Below are 27278 nucleotides of genomic sequence, written 5' to 3' on the forward strand. Positions count from 1 at the left end.
GACATACAAAGTAGCTTGTCTATACATTGTGCTAACATTTGCCCTGACTGCTAGTCAATGACCTTTTACAGCAATTTCACAGTGAACGAGAGTTGAATGACTATGTAGCAGCGTTGTGTTATAGAATCCCAATGATTAGTTGTGTCTGCATTGTAGCAAGCTCTCGTATATTTGCAGATTAACTAGTGTAATGTCTACAGTACAACACTGGCGATGTTCCCAGCATGCACTCTGGTATGAATAAATTATACGGTTGCATTGTTTTACCATTTGCCGGTTTATATTGCTGTTGCTTTTGACTAATTTTGTAATGTTCAGAGGCATTTCAAATTAGGCTTGTTTATTGTCAGAATTATTGAGTTTTGGTATGTATATTTTATACCAAAGGTTCACCAGGATAACAACCAGTCTGGGAAATATTCATAGTGTGAGTTATCAACACTTAGCATACAAAACCCAACAATGCTGACAATAAACAAGCATAATTTTACCAAAAAGGTAAGCACCCTCCCACCTTAATTGTAGAAAATTATATTATTATGAATTATTTACTATAACATACAATATTTCCACATACAGTGTAGGGAAATATAGATAATATAGATTGCAAGTTAAGATCAAAATCAATTCTGTGTTTTGTACCACTATTACATTGGCTGGAAGAAAATGTAATATAATGAAATGTAATTAAATGTGACAACGGTCTAAAATCCCAGCCAAAAGAAAAATGAATCAACACAATGGAGATTTCAAAAGAAAATTAAAGAGACTTACCCAATTATCCTAAATTATATTGCAATATTTCTTTATCTGTTTTTTTATTTAATTAAATTGTTCTGTAATCGTATAAAGTAGTCTGATCTTCATTACAGATTTGCGCAAATCTTTTGCGATATTTTCTAAATGTTGATAAAAACCTATTGCGAAACTATGAAGTTCCATGAAGTCATGGGACTAAAACAAAAAAAATTTCCTCATGATAAGTCATTCCAAAAATGATGGCGAAATTATAGGTTTACTTATATCTCAGTCAGCCATTATTTTTAATCGAAGGAGACATAGTGTGTAATCCAAGCATTAATGGCAAGGAAAGCCCCTTATACTTGGGAGCATAGTACGCGATTTCACAGGGGAACTCTGGATTCAGTATGATCATGTGACATTTACGTATGCTAAGTGACCTGTAAATGCAAATTTTCCATTGCAGTTTTGCGAAATATTTTTTTCCCCGAATTGCCTAAAAAAAAACCCTCATGCAAGCGTAAAAACATTTTTGTGATACACGAGAGTATTTCATATGTGTCCATTTGGTGCATTTTCAATTTCGCAATTTGAAGCGTAATGGAAACGCAGCTAATTACACAGATTTTACAATAAAATAGACATATATTTTAATGTAAGAAACGTCTCGGTTACGTATGTAACCCTCGTTCCCTGAAGGAGGGAACGGAGACGTACGTCGGAACTGACCGACGAATTGGGATCTGTCTTCAGAGACCAGTCTACTTCGAGTGTATTAGAAACGAGCCAATTGTATTGGCATGCGGTCCACGCACTGCCCCGCACCGCGGGTATAAACACGGAAGTGGAGTACCGCATATTGCTTTTCCAACTGAGGAGCCGAATAAGTGACTCGGCCCTTCAACGGAAGCACAGCACCTGGCGACGGGACGTACGTCTCCGTTCCCTCCTTCAGGGAACGAGGGTTACATACGTAACCGAGACGTTCCCTTTCAGTCGGTCACGTTCGACGTACGTCGGAACCGACCGACGAATTGGGATCCCTACCAACACGCCAGAGATGCTGGCCCTTCCAGCGCCCTGCCTGAGCTCACTGGACCACTCCTATGTTGGAGTGGGAGTCAGGGCTCCCGGCAGGGAAGGTCAGTCACTGCTGTTCCTGCAAGACCCACTCTGCGTGACTACTGGATAACGCTGGGAAGAGTGCCAGTCTCAGGGAGATGGAACGCTGCGGAGCCACGTCCTCCAAGGGAGGAGAGGTGGAATACTCATAAGGACTAACCTATCAGGGTAGTGCAACATATGGCAGTCTCTGGGGTGGATCCAACCTGGTCCCAGGGGGGAAAGAACACACCCAGAGATGACAGAGCGGGGCTCTGTCAAGGGAAAGACACGGGGCTAGCCGAGTAGGGTAGCAGGTACCTTGGAAATACACATATGGGGTCGCCGTGAGGGGACCAACACATATGGAACCCAGCCTACACACACGTTCCACAAGCATACGGGTGCAGGTCTGGCGTCAGACGGCCGCAACGTCTGACACCGAAGGGCTGACGGAGGAGCTCGACAGGGTTCACCATTTCTGGGGAACACAACTGGAGAAGATAAACGCACGAATCCGGCCATAGGCGGGAGTGGCGTAGCAAGCCGACACAGGAACGGGCACTTCACGTCTACCGGCCGTTGGAGGCGAGTACACGGGAAGAAACTGGCTCCACACGGAGGCTATAGAATCTAGCGAACGTGTTAGGTGTCGCCCAGCCCGCAGCTCTACAGATGTCTGTCAGCGAGGCACCTTGAGCCAGCGCCCAGGAGGAGGCAACACTCCTTGTGGAGTGCGCTCGCAACCCGAACGGGCAAGGCACGTCTTGCGATTGGTACGCTAAAGACGATAGCATCCACTATCCAGTGGGCTAACCTCTGCTTGGAGACAGCCTTTCCCTTCTGCTGGCCTCCATAACAGACGAAGAGCTGCTCTGAGGTCCTAAAGCTTTGTGTCCGGTCAACGTAAGCGCGAAGAGCGCGGACGGGACATAACAAAGCCAGGGCTGGGTCTGCCTCCTCCGAGGGCAGCGCTTGCAGGTTCACCACCTGGTCCCGAAAGGGAGTGGTAGGAACCTTGGGCACGTATCCGGGCCGGGGTCTCAGGATGACGTGAGAGTTACCGGGCCCGAATTCTAGGCACGATTCGTTGACCGAAGCGCATGCAGGTCCCCCACCCTCTTGATTGAGGCCAATGCAGTCAGGAGTACCGTCTTCATAGACAGGATTTTTAACTCAACGGACTGCAAAGGCTCAAAAGGAGGGCCCTGAAGTGCTCTGAGCACCAGGGCTAAGTCCCAAGAGGGTAGCGAGATAGAACGAGGAGGATTTAGTCTCCTCGCACCTCTGAGGAACCTGACGATTAAGTCGTGCTTCCCTAAGGATTTACCTTCAACTACATCGTGATACGCCGCTATTGCTGCGATGTACACTTTCAGGGTGGAGGGAGACAGCCTTCGCTCCAACCCATCTTGTAGGAAAGAAAGCACAACATTAATCAAACACTTCCGGGGGTCTTCTGGCGAGAAGAACACCACTCAACGAACAGGTTCCACTTCAGGGCATAGAGGCGCCTCGTAGAGGGGGCTCTAGCTGAAGTGATGGTGTCTACCACTGCCTGTGGCAGGCCACCTAGAACCTCCGCGTCCCATCAGGGACCAGACATGGAGTTTCCAGAGGTCTGGACGCGGGTGCCATAGAGTGCCCCCTCCCTGAGAAAGAAGGTCCTTCCTCAGGGGAATCGGCAAGGGTGGGGCTGTCGCGAGGAGTGTAAGTTCGGGGAAACAGGTCCGGTTGGGCCAGTAGGGCGCAACTAGCAAGACCTGCTCCTCGTCCTCCCTGACCTTGCACAGAGTCTGTGCTAGAAGGCTCACTGAGGGAAACGCATATTTGCGTAGGTCCCGGGGCCAGCTGTGCGCCAGTGCATCTGTGCCGAGGGTACTCCCGTTCAGGGAATAGTACCACTGGCAATGGGACGAGTCCGGAGTGGCAAACAGGTCTACCTGTGCGGCTCCGAAAAGGTCCCATATCAGCTGGACGCTCCGGGGGTGGAGTCGCCACTCTCCCGGAAGTGGACACTGACGAGAGAGCTTGTCGGCTGTCTGGTTCAGCACACCTGGGATGTGAATGGCACAAAGCGACCTCAGATGCTTCTGACTCCACAGGAGGAGGTGGCGGGCGAGTTGGAGCATGCGACGGGAGCGCAGACCACCCTGACGGTTGATGTACGCAACGGCCGGAGTGCTGTCCGTGCGGACCAGTACGTGTTTGTGCTGAAGCAGCTTCTTGAAGCGACTTAGCGCAAGACGTACTGCCATTAACTCCAGGCAATTGATATGCCAATGCAGCTGGGGCCCCGTCCACAGACCCGAGACTGCATGCCCGTTGTACGTGGCCCCCCAACCCGTGGCTGAGGCATCTGTGAATACCACAACATGCCTGGACACCTGTCTTAAGGGCACTCCGGCCCGTAAGAACGAGGGGTCGGACCAAGGGTTGAAGGTTTGGCGACAGTACGGGGTAACTGGGACCCGATACTGGCCGCTCTGCCACGCCCACCTCGGGACTCGGTCGTGTAGCCAGCGCTGAAGCGGTCTCATATGAAGCAATCCGAGCGGCGTTACCGCGGCTGCAGATACCATATGCCCCAGGAGCCTCTGAAAGAATTTCAGTGGGACCGCCGTCCTGCTCTTGAATGTATTCAAGCAGTTCAGCACTGACTGGACTCGTTCCTCTGTGAGGCGCGCAGTCCGATTGACCGAATCCAGCTCCATGCCGAGATAAGAGATCCTCTGCGTGGGACAGAGTTTGCTCTTCTCTCGGTTGACCCGAAGGCCCAACAGGCTGAGGTGACGGAGCACCAGGTCCCTGTGTTCACACAACTGCTTCCGAGACTGGGCGAGTATAAGCCAGTCGTCGAGATAGTTGAGAATGCGAACGCCGCGTTCTCGGAGTGGAACAATGGCTGCCTCCACGACTTTCGTAAAGACGCGGGGCGACAGGGACAGCCCGAAGGGCAAGACTTTGTACTGATATGCCTTCCCCTCGAACGCAAAGCATAAGAACGGTCTGTGTCGAGGGAGAATAGAGACATGAAAGTACGCGTCCTTCAGGTCGATCGCTGCAAACCAATCTTGGGGACGGATGCATTCGAAAATGCGAAATTTCTGCGTTGGCATTCTGAACGGAAGCTTGTGCAGGGCCCGATTCAGAACACGCAGGTCCAAGATTGGCCGTAACCCACCGCCTTTCTTGGGTACAATGAAGTAGGGGCTGTAGAACCCGACTTCATATCGGCTGGAGGAACCGGCTCGACCGCGTCCTTCGCCAGTAGGACATCGATCTCTGACCGCAAGACATGGGCATCACTGCTCCACACGGAGGTGAAGAGGATGCCCTTGTGCTTGGGAGGCCGGTACGCGAACTGATTTGCGTGGCCGAGTCTGATAGTACGGATGAGCCAGCGAGACGGTCTGGGGGCTCTCTTAGCCAGGCCCCCAGAAGCCGTGCAAGCGGGACCAATGGCACCACAGACGTACCCGGGGTGGGGCAGCGAGGTGGAACGCTCAGACCCAACCCGGACGGCCCGGAGGCGACCCGGAGTGGTGTCTGATCGTTCCAGGGTGGGGCAGTGTGTGGGAGAGAAGGCCCGGGGGCGTCCTCTAGCCTCACACCGCCCCCTGGCGAAGAAGAGAGGGGAAGCCAGGAGTGGCAAGGCCCGGGGGCGTCGCACACAGCTGGCTTGAGCCTCTCTGGGCCCAGGGACAAAGGAAACTGCTCTGAGAACGTGGGTACCGCTGGACTCCGGAGAGCCAGCGGCAGGACCGAAACCGAAAAATATATTCTCCCCCCGGTCCTCCTCCGGGGGAGGGAGGGGTGCGGACACCGACTCCCTGAGCAGTTCCCCTCTTGCTGGGCTGCCCGTTTCAGGGCCGCTTGCCCTTGTGCTTGCCAGTGGACTTTGCGGGACCCTGGACGGGTTGGGCGCCTCCCTTGCGCCCGGCCACCTGCTGCCTGGGTGGAGGCTGCTGCTTGGCTTAGCAGGGGCGGAGGCGGACGCAGGGAGACACCCTCGGCAACAAGCAGATGGAGGTGCTGCGGACGACGACTGGGTGGAGGCAGCAGCTGGTCGTCGTGGCAGGAAGTTTTATTTTTATTTTTTATTAATTATTATTTTTTACCTCCATCTGCTTCTGGGCCACCAAGAACTGCTGGGCACAGTTCTCGATGACGTTGCCGAAGAGGCCAGCCTGACAGACAGGGGTGTTGAGGAACCGAACTTTGTCGGGCTCACGCATATCTGCCAGGTTAGCCCCAGCTTTCTGGACCACTAGTGTGGACATCGCCTGACCCAGGGAGCGTGCAGTGACTTCCGTCACCCGGAGGGCGAGGTCCATCACAACACGCAGTTCCTGCATAACCCCTGGGTCGGGACTACCCTCGTGCATGCAGGACAGAGGGCAGTGAGAGAGGGAAAAAACGTAAACATTATGGCCCTTTTGGCGTTCCATATTTTGGCACCAAATAGTTCCACACTGCTAAGTTTTTCCAATGCACATCCGGGCAGCCACCCCAGAAAGCATGGCTGTCAACTCTGAATCTGATTCCGCATGAGCACACTATTATAGTGGGAAACTCAGCATCATCATTTCCAGCGCATAACAGCCCTCTCTCCGATGCAGCAATTGACATCTGTCCTCCACCAGAGCCCCAAATGAAACGCTAGGTCCCCCCTTTTTTCAAAAAAGGACCAGCAATCCCATCCGTAAGCTACCAGCAGGCATGTGAGACAATGAGCGTGGCTGTCCGACTTGACGGCACACGGCGCGCTGAACACTCAAGCCTCCAAGAAAGAGGCACGGTGAACAACGCGCCGACGTGGTCATGTTCTCATAAGGGAACATGAACCACCCACGAACAAAGTCTCAGCATGCCTGTGATGCGATAGAGGAGTGGGGGCCCATGGGGAATGTACCCGGCGGGGAAGCCCCACTATAATCCTCAGGCCACCAAGACTTATTAGCCAAAGTAGACCTTTTCCGGTGCACCAGAAAAGGAACTAGATCGGGGAATAAGCAATGGGACTCAACCCCGTTTGAGGGATCACAGTCTCGACCGCGCACCAGAGGACCGAGTGACGCACTGGGTTGCCGTGGCAACCCCCGCTGTCAGCCGGCGCCAGACGGCACACGGCGCGCTGAACGCTCGAGCTCGAACAACGCGCCGACGTGACCACGTTCTCCTGGGAGAACGCGGATCACCCACGAACGCAATCTCACATGTTTATATGCGAGAGAGATCGTGGCCGTCAAATGAGGACAGGAAACAACCGCATCCAGAAACACACGGTTTGAATGACATCTTGAAAAAGACGCAGGGTCAAACCGTGTTGCTCTTTTTAGAAGGAAATGCTCTTTTAGAAGTGCTGAAGCGCTCAGGGAGATGACCGCGGCTCACAGCAGTCCGATTGCAAGCCTGCGTGTGAGCACTCAAGAACGGAAACGCCCAGCCAACCAACACAGGAACAAGTGTATGTTGCAGCGGCCGCTCGCTGACTCGCGCCGTCACACCAGCACCCAGGTAAGAGAGCGATCCTCCTCGAGACTCGTTTAAACACTCTTCGCAGAAACAGCTTGATACAGCAAACCGTTCGGCTCCGAAGTTAAAAGCAATAGGGCTCGGGCGTCTGACGTCATTACTTGGCGTGGCGGCCATGTTGATGGCCTCCTTTACTTCTACTCGGACTACTACGCACTGTTTATAGACGTACTCCCTCTCAGTCGTGTGTCTTAATTTGATTAATTTGGCGTCGAAAATGGATTAACTTTCCACCGCTTTCCTGCTTGGAGGCGCAACCACGGAGACGAGTATCCGAGGTAACAAAGAGTCGTTGGCTTTCACTAAAGGACGCTGTCAGCTGGATGCAAGAGATGTGGGGAGCACAAGAAAAAATGCCCACCTCCGAATTCACGTGTAAAGGGTGATTGGAACCGTCCGCAACAAGTACACTATTTTGTCAGATAAAGTAACGATTCACATGGTGTTGCCAAGCAAGGACGAAGACATGACATTCCTCTATAAGATTGTGTCTGTATGTTGTAACTTACTCTGACAAACATGAGCCCTAGCGTTGTGCTGAAATAAATGTGCATTAAATACAGCCATAAGTGTCTGTTGCATCCATACCCACAATCTTCACAATAAATATACTTAAATCAGTATAATGTGCAAAAGCAAGAAGTGTCACGCAATCGCAATAACCGTATAATATGCAAAAGCAAGAAGTGTCACACAATCGCAATAACCGTATAATGTGCAAAAGCAAGAAGTGCCACACAATCAGATATTTTTCAGTGTTTATTTGCAAGTAGTGCAAACTGAGAACACAGGACGATGCAGAATGCTTCAAGGTAAAAGGTTAACGTTACATAGGCTTCATGATCTGCAGCTGCTGAACCCATCCATTTGTGAACTGCAAATTTCATATGAATCCAAACCGTTAATAGTTCCAATTTTGTCCATATACCGGTCCCTGGCTTCCCTATTTAACGTATCCCGGTAAATTCCACATCCTTTTCGGGATTTTAACATAGTTTTTCTTTCTCCCAACTCTGCTTCTCCTCGTTCGATTTGCTGTATGTTTACATTCGCGAGGCCATCAACATGGCCGCCACGTCCCAGAATGCAACGCAGCGCCCGAGCCCTATATGCGGTACTCCACTTCCGTGTTTATACCCGCGGTGCGGGGCAGTGCGTGGACCGTATGCCAATATATTGGCTCGTTTCTAATAAACTCGAAGTAGACTGGTCTCTGAAGACAGATTCCCAATTCTGAAAGGGAACTATATGACTTACTTTCTTCCGTGTAATACAAAAGGAGAAATTTCCAGAATATCCAAGCTGCTCTTTCCACACAAAGAAAGTTAAATGGTTATCAGAACTGTCAAGCAAGAATTTCAAGGCTAGATTTTGAGTAAATTATAGACTGAAATATATCATATGACTAGAGAGTACTTAGAACTTAGTTTAGTGCTTTTCTTTTTGGTGTTTTCATTCACATTCATTGTATGGAAAATAGCAGCATGAACATTCTTCACAACGTCTCCTTTTGTGTTCCATCGACTAAACAAAATTCATAAAGGTGGCAACATTTTCATTTTGAGGTAAAATCTTCTCAACTTTTTTCCTGCATATCGACGAACAGGAAATACCTAGTCATTGACATAGAGAATACCAAGCATAAAATTACTTGATGTGACATTTTGTATCCCAGCATGCGGTCAGTTTAAAGGGGTATGCAGAGCTCTTTGATGTGTGAGAAATATAGCTAAAGCAGCTTTGGTTAAATAATGTCAATACATTAAGTATTCTCCGGAGCACAGGGATCCACGGAACACATTTGCTTGATGGGCATTTCTCTGCCCAAGTGCGGAAACAACTTAGGAAGATAGCCGCTATCTCCTGAAGGACATCTGCACAGGCTGTTTACAAAGGGCTTTCCAGAGCAGAGAGGTTAATCTAATCAGAGAACACAAGCAGAAAATTTCCTGTTCCATCGCTTCGGTAATGAACACAGCGTTAACAGAGCTTCCTGGTTAGCTCGCCGTGCTGTTCAGATTATAAAGTTCTTTTTTCATAAACTTTTCCCCCCCTCATTTCTGTCTCATCCTGACATCACATCACATCTTTTTTTTCTTCTTTTTTTTGTGAGAAGCTGCAGTCTCACATGGGTTAATGCCTTAGTTCAAGAGATCTATGGCCTGTAGCATGCTGGTAGTAGTCTTGGTATTTTCTTTTGAAAGTGAAAGTCAGATTTGTTTCCAATCACAATACTAAAAGCAACTGAGACAATGCTTATATAAATGACTGACAACACAAACACTGCTCTAGGTCATATTTCCCCTCATGAATACATTAGATTTGGCACAACCCATTAAATTCTCGCGTCCTCCCTTACAATTTAATCCATTTATATCTTATGGAGCCTTGTGCCTCTCACACTGATATTGCTGCAGGACTTACTTGCTGTTCAGTTTAATGCCCTCCCCTAAAATATATGCCTGTGAGAGGCTTTTAAATGAATGTTTGCAGTAAAACAGAATTAATGTATTCAATTAATTGCCAGGGTGCTTGTGATGGTAATTGCGAATAATGAATTTATATCAATGTCACCAGAAGAAGTAGAGTTTAAATCTATTTTGAGGAGGGGCTGAAAATCAATGCATGGTACTCATTTAATTATGTGTGTCTGAGCTAAGCTCAGAGAGCCCAGGCACGGCTTTAGCAGAGATGATGCTGTTTAGATCTGATTAATGATCAATAGGATGTTTACTACCCTTATTTGCAACAGAATCAATGGAGATTACTTCTGATGCACAAAGGAAACTCTGGAAGTGCCATAAGTAATGAACAAGCTTGTTAGAGAGATTTCCGGCATCCTCTTCGCATTCTTCAAGTTGAACCTTGCAAAATGGTTTTATCAGAGAGCAACCTCGAATGTCCTTGTGGACGCGTTGGAGCAGATCATTATATCGCTGAGATGAATAGCCGAAGAAGACCAAAAGCGAAAGGCCGATTTTTAAACATTTATTAGATTCTCCATGATGCATCATTCAAAACAAGATGTTATATTCTGTGTCAGTGCCATTCGCTTGATGAGTCGTGACATATCGAATACTCTTTCGGGTCCAAACCTCTACTGAAAATACTATCTCAAGAGTAGTTTATGAGCTCTATTTATTTATATCACAACTTTAAACTAAACTTTAAAAAAAAAAACCATGGTGTACGTTCCACTCTCCAGGCTCACAAACTCTAATATTTTAATGATTCCTGAACAGATGGATCACTGTTTGGATCATTGAGATTACAGTATATGGGTTATACTTTATTTGCTTTATTTAGTCCATTTTAGACATTCCACTAATTTTGCAACTACATGTCAACCAACTTTCATTAGAGTGTTGGTTGACTACTAGGTTAGGTTTAGAGTTAGTACAATACGTTGACTTGTAGTTGCAAGGTTACTTATAGTTAGTAGAATGTCTGTTTGGGGACCATCAAAACAAAGTGAAAAAAAGCTAATTCATACATTAACTTAAAATTATCATGTAATCTCAAATTTATAGTAGTGGACTTGACTAGCTTTAACTAGCTAATTGGTTACACAGTGCTTTAGCATCGGTGGCGGAGCCAGAAGGGTGTCCAGGGGCCTAAAATTTAGATCGCTATTTCCATTTCACATCCTATTGAAAGCAGCATGTAGCCTATTTTGACGTGCGGCGCCGCGGCACATTTTTCATGTAATAACGTTTGTGTTGGAGTAGTTTTCTCTCCCTCCAGCAGGAGGCGTTGTAGTTGTTACGAGTATTATGTTTAACCTTTATTAGAAGAAGAGTTAGAAAAACAGCACATGTGAATATATGGCTGACAGCAGAATCCACTTCTGACGTGATCTACATTCATCCTTCTTTGTTGTCTTACAGAAAGCATTGCTTGTGAGTATTTTATGTTTAATATGAGGCTTAAAGACAATATTTGTGAACATTTATGTTAAACAAGATTATATTTCATAGTTTTTAGTTTTGATGAATGTTAGCCAGACTTTGCATAATACATGTGAACTTACATTAGAATACAGTCTACATGCTGTTTATTTGTTTCTTTTTGTAGTTTCACTCTGTCGATAATTGAAGGATACGTCAATAAAAGGACATCACACCTGTCAATTGTTGAGGAGTTTATCTATCTGCATAGCTGTGTCTGAGTTTAACAGTGAGGGCAGAACAGTGAAAAAGCACCTATCTACGCGACAACAAGTGGATGTTACTTCAGCCTCAGCATATTCAACTATGTCTGATGAAGGGAGAAAAAGCGCAGCGTCCGTCTGCTCCAAGAAATCGCATCGCTCCAAGAGCTCTAAAAGTTCAGTTAAATCATCTGCCAGTATAGCCGCTCTCAATGCTCGAGCTAAAGCTGAAGCAGCTCGTACAAGAGCAGAATTTGCAAAGATGGAAATTGAAATGAAAGTTAAGAAAGCAGAGCTTAAAGTAGAAGAGGTGCGTCTGGATGCCACACTACAAGCACTACAACAGCAGTGCGATGCAGAAGCCGCACAAGCTGAGGCGTATGTCTTCGAGAAAGCGGCCACCGATCTTGAAGAAGAATCTGCATCGGGGTCCGTGAAGGTAGATCCCACAGAACGTACTTGTGACTATGTAAAACGCCAAATAATCCTAAAGGCAGATTCAAGTCCATTTGGCAACACAGAGCACAATGATACTCTAGCAACAACTGTCCCATACGTGCCACCAAAACAGGAACCACACCAGTCTATGGACACAGAGTATGTCCATCTATCGCCGAGCGCAGACAAACGTAAAGATGTTCCCCAATGTTCCCAAGGCATTCCTGTGCGGAAACCTACCTTTGGAGCATTACCGACTCATCAAAGTACGGGTTACACTCCACAAGATGGCAATATGACTGATATAGCCAGGTTTCTAGCACGACGTGATTTGCTCACTGGCGGCCTCAGGAAGTTCAGTGACAAGCCAGGTGACTATTGGGGATGGAAATCTTCATTTAACAATGTTATTGATGATTTGAACCTGTCTGCTAGCGAAGAATTTGACTTGATGATCAAATGGCTCGGAGCTGAGTCCGTTCAATATGCAAAACGTCTGAGAGCAGTGTATATTAACAGACCCTCTGAAGGATTGGGCAAAGTATGGGAAAGACTGGACGAGTGCTATGGCTCCCCTGAAGCCCTGGAGAAGGCGCTACTCGACAGACTTGAGTGTTTTCCAAGAATCTCCAACAAAGACCCATACCTCTTGAGAGAACTTCAGGATCTTCTCCTAGAGATAGAGGCTGCAAAGGACGAAGGCTATATCCCAGGCCTACTGTACCTCGACACTGCAAGGGGCATTCATCCTATTGTGGAGAAGTTACCCTTCGGTCTGCAAGAAAAGTGGATGACGTATGGGTCTAAATACAAGGAGGAGCATTCTGTATCGTTTCCACCATTCTCAGCATTTGTCGGCTTCATTAGCAGGGAATCAAAAATGCGCAACGACCCAAGCTTTAAGCATTCAATGCAACCCGGCCTTGTACCCGCTAAGATGAGGTTTCAGGACAAGCAGAGTAAGAGAGAAGCAATCTCAGTCATCCGGACCGAAGTGATCAGCACTGAGCCGAATCTGACCACAGGAACAAACATTCATGACCCAAATAAAGAATGCCCAATCCACAAGAAACCTCACGCGCTTAAAAAATGCAGAGCTTTCAGATAAATGCCTTTGGAGGAGCGTAAGGTCTATTTGAGGAGGAATCTGATATGTTTCCGATGTTGCGCATCCACTAATCATCAGGCAAAAATATGTAAAGCGAGACCTTTTGTGCAGAATGTAACTCCAACTCACACATTACTGCTCTTCACCCTGGTCCTGCACCTTGGGCAACCACCACAGAGCCTGCTTCCGACAACGGCGGGGAGCGCATTATAGCTTTACCTACGGCCACGTCTACATGTACGCAAGTCTGTGGAAGTGAAGTTGAAAGTCACTCATGTGGCAAGATCAGTCCTGTATTCATTTATCCACAGGGCTCCCCTGAGAAGAAACTCAAAACCTACGCTATTTTGGACGACCAAAGCAACAGGTCACTTGCCAGATCTTCAATCTTCGATACGTTTGGCATCACCAAAGGCTGCTTCCCGTACAAGCTGAGAACCTGTGCAGGCCTTGAGGAAGCTACGGGGAGGAGAGCATACAACTTCATCATCGAATCTGTTGATAGCAAGTCACGCTTAAAGCTCTAAACACTTATCGAATGCGACATGCTGCCGGACAATCGCAATGAGATTCCTAGACCTGAAGCTGCTCGTAATCATTCCCACCTTCAGGACATTGCATCCGACATTCCAGATGTTGATCCTGACGCTAAGATTCTGCTTCTCATTGGTAGGGATGTTATTCAAGCACACAAATTTCTTGACCAACGAAAGGGACCTCCAAATGCACCCTTTGCTCAGAAGCTAGCTCTAGGATGGGTGATTATTGGGAACATTTGCTTGGGTGGAGCTCACACACCCGTGCAGGCAAGCGTTTTCAAGACGAATATTTTGGACAATGGTCGCCCAAGTCACTTCCTTCCATGCAAGAACTTCATTCAAGTAAAGGAATGCATCATCCCACAAAGCCACAACAAGGTCAGTCTCCCTAACCATACTAAGAACAGGTCCATCGGAGAAACCGTGTTCCAACAAACAAGTTTGGATGAGAGACCTGGTTACTCTCAAGAAGAAACGGCCTTCCTGCAGATAATGAATAAGGAAGTCTATCAGGATAATACAAATAGTTGGGTTGCTCCGCTGCCCTTTCGTTCACCTAGGCCACGCCTTTCCAACAACAAGCAGCAAGCCGTCCTGCGCCTAGCTTCAGTTTGTCGTATGCTGAACAAACGTCCTCACATGAAAAGTCACTTCCAGGAATTTATGCAAACCCTCTTTGACAATGGCCATGCGGAAATAGCGCCACCCCTTACTGGACAAGAAGAGTGCTGGTACCTTCCCTTCTTCGGAGTGTATCACCCCCGCAAGCTGGACCAAATAAGGGTTGTCTTCGACTCTAGCGCGCGACATGAAGGAGTGTCCCTCAATGACGTCCTTCTTACCGGTCCGAATCTCAACAACAGCCTGCTGGGAGTGCTCATGCGGCTCCGTGAAGAGAAGGTAGCTGTAACAGCCGATATTAAGCAAATGTTCCATTGCTTTGAGGTCAGGGAGGACCATCGGAATTTTTTGCGTTTTCTCTGGCACCAGAATAACGACATGGAACAACCAATTGTGGAGTACCGAATGACGGTACACGTCTTCGGCAACAGCCCATCGCCTGCAGTGGCAACCTATGGACTCAGGAGGGCATCAGAAGATCAAGAGAAAAGAGACAATACAACAAAACATCTTGTGGAACGTCATTTTTATGTCGATGACGGGCTTGTCTCCCTGCCATCAAGTACCGAGGCCATCTCTGTCATTCAAAAGGCTCAAGAAACCTTGGCCTCATCTAACTTGAGGCTGCATAAGATCGCCTCTAATGACATCACAGTAATGAAAGCATTCTCCAAGGAGGATCTTGCAAAGGGTCTGAAAGATCTCGACTTAGGAGCAGACAGTCCACCAATGCAAAGGAGTCTTGGAATAAGCTGGGACATTGCAACAGATGAGTTCACCTTTCAAGTGTCTACCGCTGAGAAGCCCTATACTCGCAGAGGGGTACTTTCCATCATTAACAGTTTGTATGACCCTCTAGGTTTCGCAGCTCCGGTCAGCATCAAAGGCAGGGCCCGTTTGAGAGAGCTTTCAACAGATGCAGGCGAATGGGACGACCCACTTCCAGAACGAATGCGAGAAGAATGGAGTACATGGAAGGAATCCCTGAAGCATCTTGAACAAGTGCGAATACCAAGAATGTATACATCCATATCCTTCTGTGGTGCAGCCAAAAGGGAGCTTTGTATATTCTGTGACGCGTCCACCAAAGCTATTGCTGCCGTAGCTTATGCAAAGGTCACAGATACAGAAGGCAAGAGCGAACTTGGATTTGTGTTTGGCAAAGCTAAACTTGCCCCACAACAAGAGATAACTATCCCGAGGCTGGAACTATGTGCAGCTGTTCTTGCCATCGAGATTGCAGACTTGATTTCAGAGGAGATCGATGTTCCATTCCATTGTACAAGGTTCTTCACAGACAGCAAAGTAGTACTTGGATACATACAAAATGAATCCAGAAGATTCTATGTCTATGTGTGTAACCGAGTTCAAAGGATTCGAAAATCATCCAGCCCAGAACAATGGAACTACGTGCCGACAAATTTAAACCCAGCCGATGTAGCTTCCAGGTCCATTCCAGCAAACACTCTAATGTCCAGCATGTGGCTCAAAGGACCAGATTTCCTGCTACGAGCGCACGCAAAAGAGACCAAGTGCTGTTTTGAGTTACTCGGTCCAGACTCTGACCCTGAGGTTCGCCCTACGGTGACAGCCTTTGCAACTGGTCTCATAGACTCTTTCCTAGATCCAAGTCGTTTTGAGTCCTTCTCAACCTGGACATCACTGCTTAGAGCAATGGCAAGACTCATTCATATCACCAGATGCTACAAGGGAAATGCTTATGGAAGCAAGTGTCAAGGTTGGCACATTTGCAAAAATATCACCCCAGAGGACTTTGTGAAAGCAAAAGGCGTTATTCTGAGCTGTCTTCAACACAAGACTTATCCCGAAGTCTTTGCATGCATCGAAGCCCAGAAAGAGATACCAAAGCAAAATCCACTCAGAAACCTGTCGCCCTTCAAAGATGATGCTGACTGCCTTAGAGTTGGAGGTCGTCTTTCACAAGCCGACATGCAAAATGATGAAGCACATCCTTTCATCATCCCAGGAAAGCACCATGTGAGTACACTATTGGTACGTCATTACCACCAACAAGTACAGCATCAGGGACGCCATTTCACAGAGGGTGCTGTGAGAACAGCCGGATTATGGATTGTTGGCGGAAAACATTGCATCAGCTCCATCATTCACCACTGTGTCAAATGTCGCAAACTGAGATGGAAAACAGAAACCCAAAAGATGTCCGACCTACCAACCGATCGTGTAACTGTTTGCCCACCATTTACTTACGTTGGTGTCGATGTCTTCGGACCCTGGACTATCAGTTCTCGTCGAACTCGTGGAGGTCTTGCCAATAGTAAGCGCTGGGCCGTCATTTTTACCTGCTTGGGTACCAGGGCCATCCATATCGAGGTAATCGAGTCAATGGAGTCATCCAGTTTCATCAACGCCTTACGACGGTTCATCTCCATTCGTGGACCAGTAAAGCATCTCCGGTCTGATTGCGGAACCAACTTCCTAGGTGCATGCAAGGAGCTTGGTATAACCTCAAACCAGTGTGATAACCCGGAAATACGAGATTTCTTGGACAAGAATGAATGCACATGGGTCTTTAACCCACCTCATGCCCCTTACATGGGAGGAAGTTGGGAGCGCATGATTGGGATTGTGAAGCGTATTCTTGACTCAATGTTAACTACCAACTCCGTTCAGCCGCTGACCCATGAAGTTCTCGTTACCCTTCTTGCAGAAGTAACCGCCATCGTGAACTCTCGACCTCTCATTCCGGTCTCATCTGATCCCGACTGTCCCTTCATTCTTACACCTGCTACACTCCTCACCCAGAAGACTGGATCTCCACCTATCCCTCCTGGAAGCTTTGGCAAGTCAGACTTGTATGGACGCCAGTGGAGACAGGTGCAGCATCTTTCTAATGTCTTTTGGCACCGCTGGAGAACTCAATATTTGCCAACATTGCAAGATCGAAGAAAATGGCAGACGAACAGGCCAAATCTACAAGTAGGAGATCTTGTACTTCTAAAAGACAACCAAGCCAAAAGATGCCAATGGCCCATGGGAGTCGTGATCAATACCTTCCCCAGTCGAGATGGAAAAGTCAGGAAAGTAGAGATAAAAGTTGCCTTTGGGGGTACGTGCAAAACTTTCTTGAGACCAGTTACAGAGACTGTACTTCTGCTGCGCAATTCCAATGAATGTAGCCAACGATCCTAAGAATTAAGGGTGACATCCTATGGACGTCAGGCGGGGAGTGTGTTGAAATAGTTTTCTCTCCCTCCAGCAGGAGGCGTTGTAGTTGTTACGAGTATTATGTTTAACCTTTACTAGAAGAAGAGTTAGAAAAACAGCACATGTGAATATATGGCTGACAGCAGAATCCACTTCTGACGTGATCTACATTCATCCTTCTTTGTTGTCTTACAGAAAGCATTGCTTGTGAGTATTTTATGTTTAATATGAGGCTTAAAGACAATATTTGTGAACATTTATGTTAAAAAAGATTATATTATGTTTTTAGTTTTGATGAATGTTAGCCAGACTATGCATAATACATGTGAACTTAATTAGAATACAGTCTACATGCTGTTTATTTGTTTCTTTTTGTAGTTTCACTCTGTCGATAATTGAAGGATACGTCAATAAAAGGACATCACACCTGTCAATTGTTGAGGAGTTTATCTATCTGCATAGCTGTGTCTGAGTTTAACAGTGAGGGCAGAACAACGTTGAATATTAACGTTAGTTGCCAAACAGATGATTAATAGGCATAAAGGGCTCGCGCATAAGCGCAGAGTTGTTCACAATCCTGCACCGCCATTCATAGTTTTCTATTAAACGACACAATTCGTCTTAAAACGTTGTTAATGTAGCTATAATGAGTGTGTATAAACTTTTTAAAGTATTTTTCTTTCGTGTATAAAGTCTGTGTTTATGGAAAGATATTATATAGTTTGTACTTTTTTGTTTCCGTTTGTGCAGTTTTTACAGCAAAACACATCGATGCCATTTTTTTCATTCTTGAACTGAACTTTTTTGCCTGTATGGTGATTAGAGTCACTGTTTTTCATTGCCGGCTTGAACATGAGAACGCGACGCGCCTGGTGCGCGGCATAAGGCGCGTCATCATTAGCGCGAACACAGAGAGCACGTCTTGAACGGATATATAAATTGGATGTAAATAAAAACGGATGTATAAATACGCATAAAAGTTTGCCAGAAATATAGCGAGAATCATAGTAAACACAGTCGGCTATGTCTTAACAGAATTTAAGCAGTTGACATGTGAAATCGGATACATGTCTATACATTGGATTCAACATTGTGCATTTGGTCTTAAAGTGACCGCACCACCAAAAAATAACACCCACTGACTTTTGTAGCTAGTTTTAACATGCATTAATCTATGTTTATCTTTGATTATTCAAATTCTGTACCTGAATACTGTTAGACCTGAACCTTCAGGCACTTAATTCTTAGAACTGTTCTCACTTTATGGCTGATCACTTACATCACTTGTATTCAATAATGTTTTAAATTTATGTACTAGCCTACTTGTAGTTTTTTCTGTGGCATATCCATTGGAATCAAGAATTGTGAAATTTCTACAATTTTGGTTGCTTATTTATTAGAATACAATGTAACATCGGTCAAAACAATGAAAACAAATAAGTATTAGCCTACACAATATATTATTTCACTGTCTATGGACCCCCTAAACTAGCCTTGGCCACCCCATGTATAAAAGTCTAGTTCCGCCACTGTTTAGCATTAGCATAGCACTTGCTGAATGAGTTTGGCACTACATTTAACATATATCTGTGCTCAAACTAAGCTCATGCTCCACTCGTCACCATGATGGTAACCCTACAAAAAGCAACATAGCAGGAACTCTTCTAAACTAGCATAACAAAACATTAATCACTACTAAATCTCCAACTTAAAGTTAATCTTGCACAAAAACAAATCCATAAAATAAAATTTATTTTTGGCATTTACTGTCCCTTTTGAGTGTCATGGTATACTATACTGGGAAATAGAAATCCAAGCCCAGTTTCGGTTATATTTGGTTAGTCTAAATGAAAAGAAACAAGTTCATACAACTCAAACCAAATTCAATATTTTGAGTATTAGGGTTTACAATGTAAAGTGGACTATCAAAATAAAGTGCAGCAGAACAACAAAATGTATACGGGTTTGGAACAACTTGAGAGTGAGTTAATGATGATAGAATTTTACATTTTGGGTGAAATAACCCTTTAACAACCGGATTGCTGCATTAGACACATCGAAACAATTTTGAACATTCAAAATAATAAAATGTAACTGATATTGCAAATAAATGAAATTTTTTTTGTTTAGGCAGTTAATGTCTCATTGCATTGCAGCTCACAGATTTACAATATAATCAAATACAATTGTTCAATATTTCAGGAACACTTTCTAGAGGTCATTCAGAATCAGGAGTTCCTCCTGCTACCCACAACGGAAATCGTCAAGCTTTTGTCCAGTGATGACATCAATGTTCCAGATGAAGAAACGATTTTTCAAGCACTGATGATGTGGGTTCGCTATGATGTGCAGCACCGGCAGCAGGATCTAGGAGTGTTACTGGCGTATATTCGACTCCCCCTTTTACCACCACAGGTTTGCCAATAACAAGCATGTGAAAGTCTTTCACACAATTGAATGTAATACATACAAACCTAGTCTAATAATGTTATTCTTCAACTTTCCACTGTTTAGTCCCTTTTTCTGTTGGATGCTAATGTACTATTGTCTTGATTTAGCTGCTTGCTGATCTGGAAAACAATAAGATGTTTTCAGAAGACCTAGAATGCCAGAAGCTCCTGATGGAAGCCATGAAGTACCATCTTTTACCAGAGCGCCGTCCCATGCTGCAGAGCCCAAGAACCAAACCACGGAAATCCACTGTTGGATCACTCTATGCTGTTGGAGGGATGGACGCCTCTAAAGGTGGACCATTATTTAGCTGACTTTTCTTATAGCAGTACCTCTCATTGCCATAAAAATAGAATTTTCTGTACACAGTGTGTTCAGCAGAATTCAAGTCATTATTTGATTTTGTCCCTGAGAGACAGTTTGAAAGCTATTAGTAGAGCAGCATGCAACACTACAACTAACAATAAACTAAGAGTCTGTCTACTTTTAGGGTCTACAACAATAGAGAAGTACGACCTTCGCTCAAACAAATGGATCCAGGTTGGCATCATGAATGGGAGAAGGCTTCAGTTTGGGGTGGCAGTGATCGATAACAAACTCTATGTAGTAGGAGGAAGGGATGGGCTCAAGACCTCCAACATGGTGGAGTGCTACAATCCAATCACTAAAGTGTGGTCCACCATGCCTCCAATGTCAACCCACAGACACGGATTAGGTGTGTTCTTTGAATGCTTCAGATGTTTGTCTAATCTTATTACAGAGCATGTTCATATATTACTACATGTATCATATTATTATTCAACTTACGCAGTAATGTTTACTATATGCTTCTTTTATTGACACAGTATGACATAGTAATATTTTTTTTCTTTTTAAAATTGAATAGTTTATTGAACCTTTACACAAAATCAAAAAGAAATATATTTTGTTGAGCATCATTTGATTAATCAGGCTTTTATGGCTCATATAGTATAATATAGAAAATATGGAGCTCTTATTTGGCAAAACAACAACAGCAAAACTCCTCAGTTTTATGAGGTCCAAACTGAACAAAAAATATGCAATTTGGTGCAGTGCCAGATGAAAAACTGATACCTTGTAATGTAAATCAATGAGATCTTTACAACAGTAAAGCAAACTACTTTCATAAAATGAATCTAAATATCAGTTGTCACTCTATATCTCCCAATAATATGTCTTAGTAAGATGATTTTTAAATGTTTAGTTTTATGATCAAAGCTTTGTGGTTTTTATTGTGGAGGCCAAAACATGTAAACATAACTTCTGTTAAGAGCACAGAAGCTACTTCACATTTATAAGATATGCTGAGGCTTGGCTCATTAATATTAATGAAGCTAGTTCACCCAGTAGGCCTGAATTATTAGCTGAAAGGAATATGTTGCTAATCAGCTGCTAAAGAAGAAGAAATCCTACTATTATGTGGGCATAGCTGACAAATGAATATTTATTAATTTACTAAGCTAATTTGCTTTACTTTCTAGGTTACCAATCCATGTTTGCATGACTGAATGAATATTTACGCACCATAAAATACCAATACATAATCATTCATATTCACACATGACAAGTTTTGGTTCAACAATAGCTAGACGGAGCTCAACAGAATGGAACAGAACACAAGTGCATCGAAATGTGTTTCAAAATATTTTGACTCGTGAAGAGACAAGACATCCCTGCAGATTAAAGTCAGATGCAGAATGCAAGAACGTGTCCTGTGTGACAGTGCCTCAATTTACTAAAAGCAGTCAATCAGGGTGTGAAATATAATTTTCTTCAGAGGGTGCACTAGGGAGTAATTTGCAGAGGAAACATGTTTACAACTTGAACCTGTTATATTGAACAACGTTTGAACAAGTCTGGTTTAGTGATTGGGTGATTTTGAAACAGCTCCATGAATCTTTGAAACCTTTACGAAACGTTGTTTTTAGAATGGTTCAGAGGGCATATCAAACTGACCAAGGCACGTGATTTTAGCAAAGTTCACACTGTTTCGAAATGGTGCCTGCAGTTTTTATGTAATAATGTTACTACCTCAACAAAAAAAAGTTTTTAAATTCTGATGGCAGAGAAAGTTGATCTGGTGAACCTGTGAGCCAGTCTAATCTATGGTTTTTAACTTATCTCCAGTCAGATTTATAATGTAGATTCAGTTTTAATGACAAACACGTTGTTAACTAAGTCCTTCCTACACTCTAAAAAAAAAGGCTCGTAATCATAGGGGAACCTTTTTTAGTGCTATATAGCACCAATTTTGGTGCTTCAGTGGTTCTTCAGCGGTTCTTCAGAGGTGCTATATAGCACCTTAGTCAAAGAACCGGTGAAGAACCTCTGAAGAACCGCTGAAGAACCTCTGAAGAACCGCTGAAGAACCACTGAAGCACCAAAATTGGTGCTATATAGCACTAAAAAAGGTTCCCCTATGATTACGAGCCAAGAACCATTTTTGGTGCAATATAGAACCTTTTTTTTTTAGAGTGTATAACAAGCACTATAAATTATAAAAAGAACACAGATGCTTCTCATTTAATTGTATTTAATGATCTGTACATTTAACAGATTACACTTTCATGAAAATATTTGCAGTTAGTTTGTAAAAGGTGTCATTATAGCCTACATGTCTGGGCTGTTATTGTTGCATTTACAACTTCTTGACCAGCAGGTGTCGCCAGCAATAGGTGCAGTTTAAAGTTTAGAACAGATGCAAAAATAAATATAGCTGCAAGCAGCAATACCGGGGCCAAGCGCAAAGAAGAAGACAAGACATGCCAAAATGGCTGGCAGTGTCAGATCAACTGCAGCAATGAGAAATTAATCTCGTTTTAAGATGATTTTAGGCAAAAGGCTGAAAATGCATTGTAGTCTGAGAGTGTCAGACCAACTGCAGCAATTAACAATTATACAGTTTAAGAAGATTAGGCAAAATGGCTGAAATATCATATATAGAGTCACTGATAATATAAGTTAATGGTTTATCACTTTTGACCAATAGGTGGCACAGTTACGAAATGTATGTGGTGTGGTCAGAATAAGGGAACAATGACACATGCAAAGTTTGATGCCAATATGTCAAAGCATTGCAGAGATACAGCCTCAAGAGTCATTTTGGCATCATGGCTCAAATTCGTCACTGCGGTTTACAAAAACGGTTTCATCTATTGATGCAAAATTCCTAACTTTTTGTTGACACAGTCTGAAGATGATACGATTCGATTTTGGTGGAAATTGGACAAACAGTCTAGGATGAGTTTGAAAAAGTAGGTTTTGATCAAATAAGAACATTGAGGACAGGATGTTTGACCAAATATGGCAAAATTAGTATCTATGTTCTCGGCATGAGCCAATGACTGTATTATGACCAGTTTCATTAAACTAGGCTAATTTAATCAAAAGTTATTAGCATGTTTGTAAATTTTGTTATAACCTCTGACCACAAGGTGGCACTGCCCCAAAACTTTTTGAGTACCTTCAAAGCATGGTGCGGAAGACATGAATTTTGGACAAACAGTTCAAAAGTTATAAGCAAAAATATCCATTTTTTGTATCTCCGGACCAGTAGGTGGCGCTGCGCTGAAACGCTGCATGTTGCCTCAGGTCATGCTTGTGATGACATGTACCAAGATTGGTTTGAATACGATAAAGCGTTGTGGAGATATAGGCTTATGAGTGTTTTTGCAACTGCTACGCAAAATTTGTGTGCGCGTTTATCAAAAACGATTTGACAAATCAACTTAGATTTTTTGTCAGCATGGTCTGAAGATGATATGGTTCAATTTCTGTGCAAATCGGACAAACCGTCTAGGACGAGTTCGCAAAAGTAGGTTTTTTGGAAAATTAAAAATGGCGGGGAAATTATCATGACCGAAAACGACATCATAGGGTGCAATTGAATCGGCATGAGCCAATGACTCTATTATGACCAGTTTTAATATACTAGGCTAATTTAATCAAAAGTTATTAGCATTTTTGTCAAGTTTGTTATATCTTTTGACCACAAGGTGGCACTGCCCTAAAACTTTTTGAGTACCTTCAGGGCATGGCATGGAAGTCACATACCGAGTTTAGTAACAATACAGTAATGCATTTGTAAAATATAGCATTTTTTGACAAAAATCAAAATGGCCGACAAGCAAAATGGCCGATATGGTAAAAATTAATATCAGACGACTCGGCATGCCGTCTTGAATCTAACGAAACCACTTTTATGATTTTTGGACAAACAGTTCAGAAGTTATAAGCAAAAATAGCAATTTTTCGTATCTCCGGACCAGTAGGTGGCGCTGCGCCGAAACGCTGTATGTTGCCTCAAGTCATGCTTGTGATGAGATGTACCAAGTTTGGTTTGAATACGATAAAGCGTTGCGGAGATATTGCCTTAAGTGTGTTTTTGCAACCGCTACGTAAAATTTGTTTGCGCGTTTATCGCAAATGATTTGACGAATCAACTTGATTTGCAAGATTTTTTGTCATCATGGTCTGAAGATGATCTGGTTCAATTTTCGTGCAAATCGGATGAACCGTCTAGGACGAGTTCGTAAAAGTAGGTTGTTCGGAAAATTAAAAATGGCGGGAAAATTTTTATGACGGAAAATGACGTCATAGTGTGCAATCGAATCGTCTTGAGCCAAGGAATCAGAGGAAAAAATAATTTTGTTTCTAGCCCTTATGGTTCAAAAGTTATTAGCATAAACATGAGTCAAATTTTGGACTGATGGTGGCGCTAGAGGGATTGAGTTTGAGACTCCAAATTTGCTACGGTGACATTTCAGACTGTCCTCTATTAGTGTGCCAAATTTCACAACTTTTTACCATACGGTTCTATGGGCTGCCATAGACTTCGTGGCGGAAGAAGAAGAAGAAGAAGAAGAAGAAGAAGAAGATGAAATATAGCTGCAAGCAGCAATACCGGGGCCAAGCGCAAAGAAGAAGACAAGACATGCCAAAATGGCTGGCAGTGTCAGATCAACTGCAGCAATGAGAAATTAATCACGTTTTAAGATGATTTTAGGCAAAAGGCTGAAAATGCATTGTAGTCTGAGAGTGTCAGACCAACTGCAGCAATTAACAATTATACAGTTTAAGAAGATTAGGCAAAATGGCTGAAATATCATATATAGAGTCACTGATAATATAAGTTAATGGTTTATCACTTTTGACCAATAGGTGGCACAGTTACGAAATGTATGTGGTGTGGTCAGAATAAGAGAACAATGACACATGCAAAGTTTGATGCCAATATGTCAAAGCATTGCAGAGATACAGCCTCAAGAGTCATTTTGGCATCATGGCTCAACTTCGTCACTGCGGTTTACAAAAACGGTTTCATCTATTGATGCAAAATCCCTAACTTTTGTTGACACAGTCTGAAGATGATACGATTCGATTTTGGTGGAAATTGGACAACCGGTCTAGGATGAGTTTGAAAAAGTAGGTTTTGATCAAATAAGAACATTGAGGACATGATGTTTGACCAAATATGGCAAAATTAGTATCTATGTTCTCGGCATGAGCCAATGACTGTATTATGACCAGTTTCATTAAACTAGGCTAATTTAATCAAAAGTTATTAGCATGTTTGTAAATTTTGTTATAACCTCTGACCACAAGGTGGCACTGCCCCAAAACTTTTTGAGTACCTTCAAAGCATGGTGCGGAAGACATGAATTTTGGACAAACAGTTCATAAGTTATAAGCAAAAATAGCCATTTTTTGTATCTCCGGACCAGTAGGTGGCGCTGCGCCGAAACGCTGCATGTTGCCTCAGGTCATGCTTGTGATGACATATACCAAGATTGGTTTGAATACGATAAAGCGTTGTGGAGATATAGGCTTATGAGTGTTTTTGCAACCGCTACGCAAAATTTGTGTGCGCGTTTTTCGAAAACGATTTGACAAATCAACTTGATTTGCAAGATTTTTTGTCAGCATGGTCTGAAGATGATATGGTTCAATTTCTGTGCAAATCGGACAAACCGTCTAGGACGAGTTCGCAAAAGTAGGTTTTTTGGAAAATTAAAAATGGCGGGGAAATTATCATGACCGAAAATGACATCATAGGTTGCAATTGAATCGGCATGAGCCAATGACTCTATTATGACCAGTTTCAATATACTAGGCTAATTTAATCAAAAGTTATTAGCATTTTTGTCAAGTTTGTTATATCTTTTGACCACAAGGTGGCACTGCCCTAAAACTTTTTGAGTACCTTCAGGGCATAGCATGGAAGTCACATACCGAGTTTAGTAACAATATACTAATGCATTTGTAAAATATAGCATTTTTTGACAAAATTCAAAATGGCCGACAGCCAAAATGGCCGATATGGTAAAATTGAATATCAGACGACTCGGCATGCCGTCCTGAATGTAACGAGACCACTTTTATGATTTTTGGACAAACAGTTCAAAAGTTATAAGCAAAAATAGCCATTTTTTGTATCTCCGGACCAGTAGGTGGCGCTGCGCCGAAACGCTGCATGTTGCTTCAGGTCATGCTTGTGATGACATATACCAAGATTGGTTTGAATACGATAAAGCGTTGTGGAGATATAGGCTTATGAGTGTTTTTGCAACCGCTACGCAAAATTTGTGTGCGCGTTTATCGAAAACGATTTGACAAATCAACTTGATTTGCAAGATTTTTTGTCAGCATGGTCTGAAGATGATCTGGTTCAATTTTCGTGCAAATCGGACAAACCGTCTAGGACGAGTTCGTAAAAGTAGGTTTTTTGGAAAATTAAAAATGGCGGGGAAATTATCATGACCGAAAATGACATCATAGGTTGCAATTGAATCGGCATGAGCCAATGACTCTATTATGACCAGTTTCAATATACTAGGCTAATTTAATTAAAAGTTATTAGCATTTTTGTCAAGTTTGTTATATCTTTTGACCACAAGGTGGCACTGCCCTAAAACTTTTTGAGTACCTTCAGGGCATAGCAAGGAAGTCACATACCGAGTTTAGTAACAATATACTAATGCATTTGTAAAATATCGCATTTTTTGACAAAATTCAAAATGGCCGACAGCCAAAATGGCCGATATGGTAAAATTGAATATCAGACGACTCGGCATGCCGTCCTGAATGTAACGAGACCACTTTTATGATTTTTGGACAAATAGTTCAGAAGTTATAAGCAAAAATAGCAATTTTTCGTATCTCCGGACCAGTAGGTGGCGCTGCGCCGAAACGCTGTATGTTGCCTCAAGTCATGCTTGTGATGACATGTACCAAGTTTGGTTTAAATACGATAAAGCGTTGCGGAGATATTGCCTTAAGAGTGTTTTTGCAACCGCTACGTAAAATTTGTTTGCGCGTTTATCGCAAATGATTTGACGAATCAACTTGATTTGCAAGATTTTTTGTCAGCATGGTCTGAAGATGA

The 27278-nt window shown here is 43.8% G+C and overlaps 1 protein-coding gene across 5 annotated transcripts in view; it reads left to right on the top strand.

The window, feature by feature from the left end:
- klhl4 (kelch-like family member 4) overlaps positions 1-27278 on the top strand; it is a 110728-nt gene that overhangs the window by 24791 nt on the left and 58659 nt on the right. For all 5 annotated transcript variants that reach the window (XM_079839079.1, XM_079839078.1, XM_079839080.1 and 2 more), the window contains 3 exons: positions 19625-19837; positions 19981-20167; positions 20364-20588. In XM_079839079.1, the coding sequence (XP_079695205.1) occupies positions 19625-19837; positions 19981-20167; positions 20364-20588 (625 nt within the window). The remainder of the gene's footprint in view (positions 1-19624; positions 19838-19980; positions 20168-20363; positions 20589-27278) is intronic.

Source organism: Gobio gobio (assembly GCF_949357685.1).
Source record: "Gobio gobio genome assembly, chromosome: 16".
NCBI classification, from domain to species: domain Eukaryota; kingdom Metazoa; phylum Chordata; class Actinopteri; order Cypriniformes; family Gobionidae; genus Gobio; species Gobio gobio.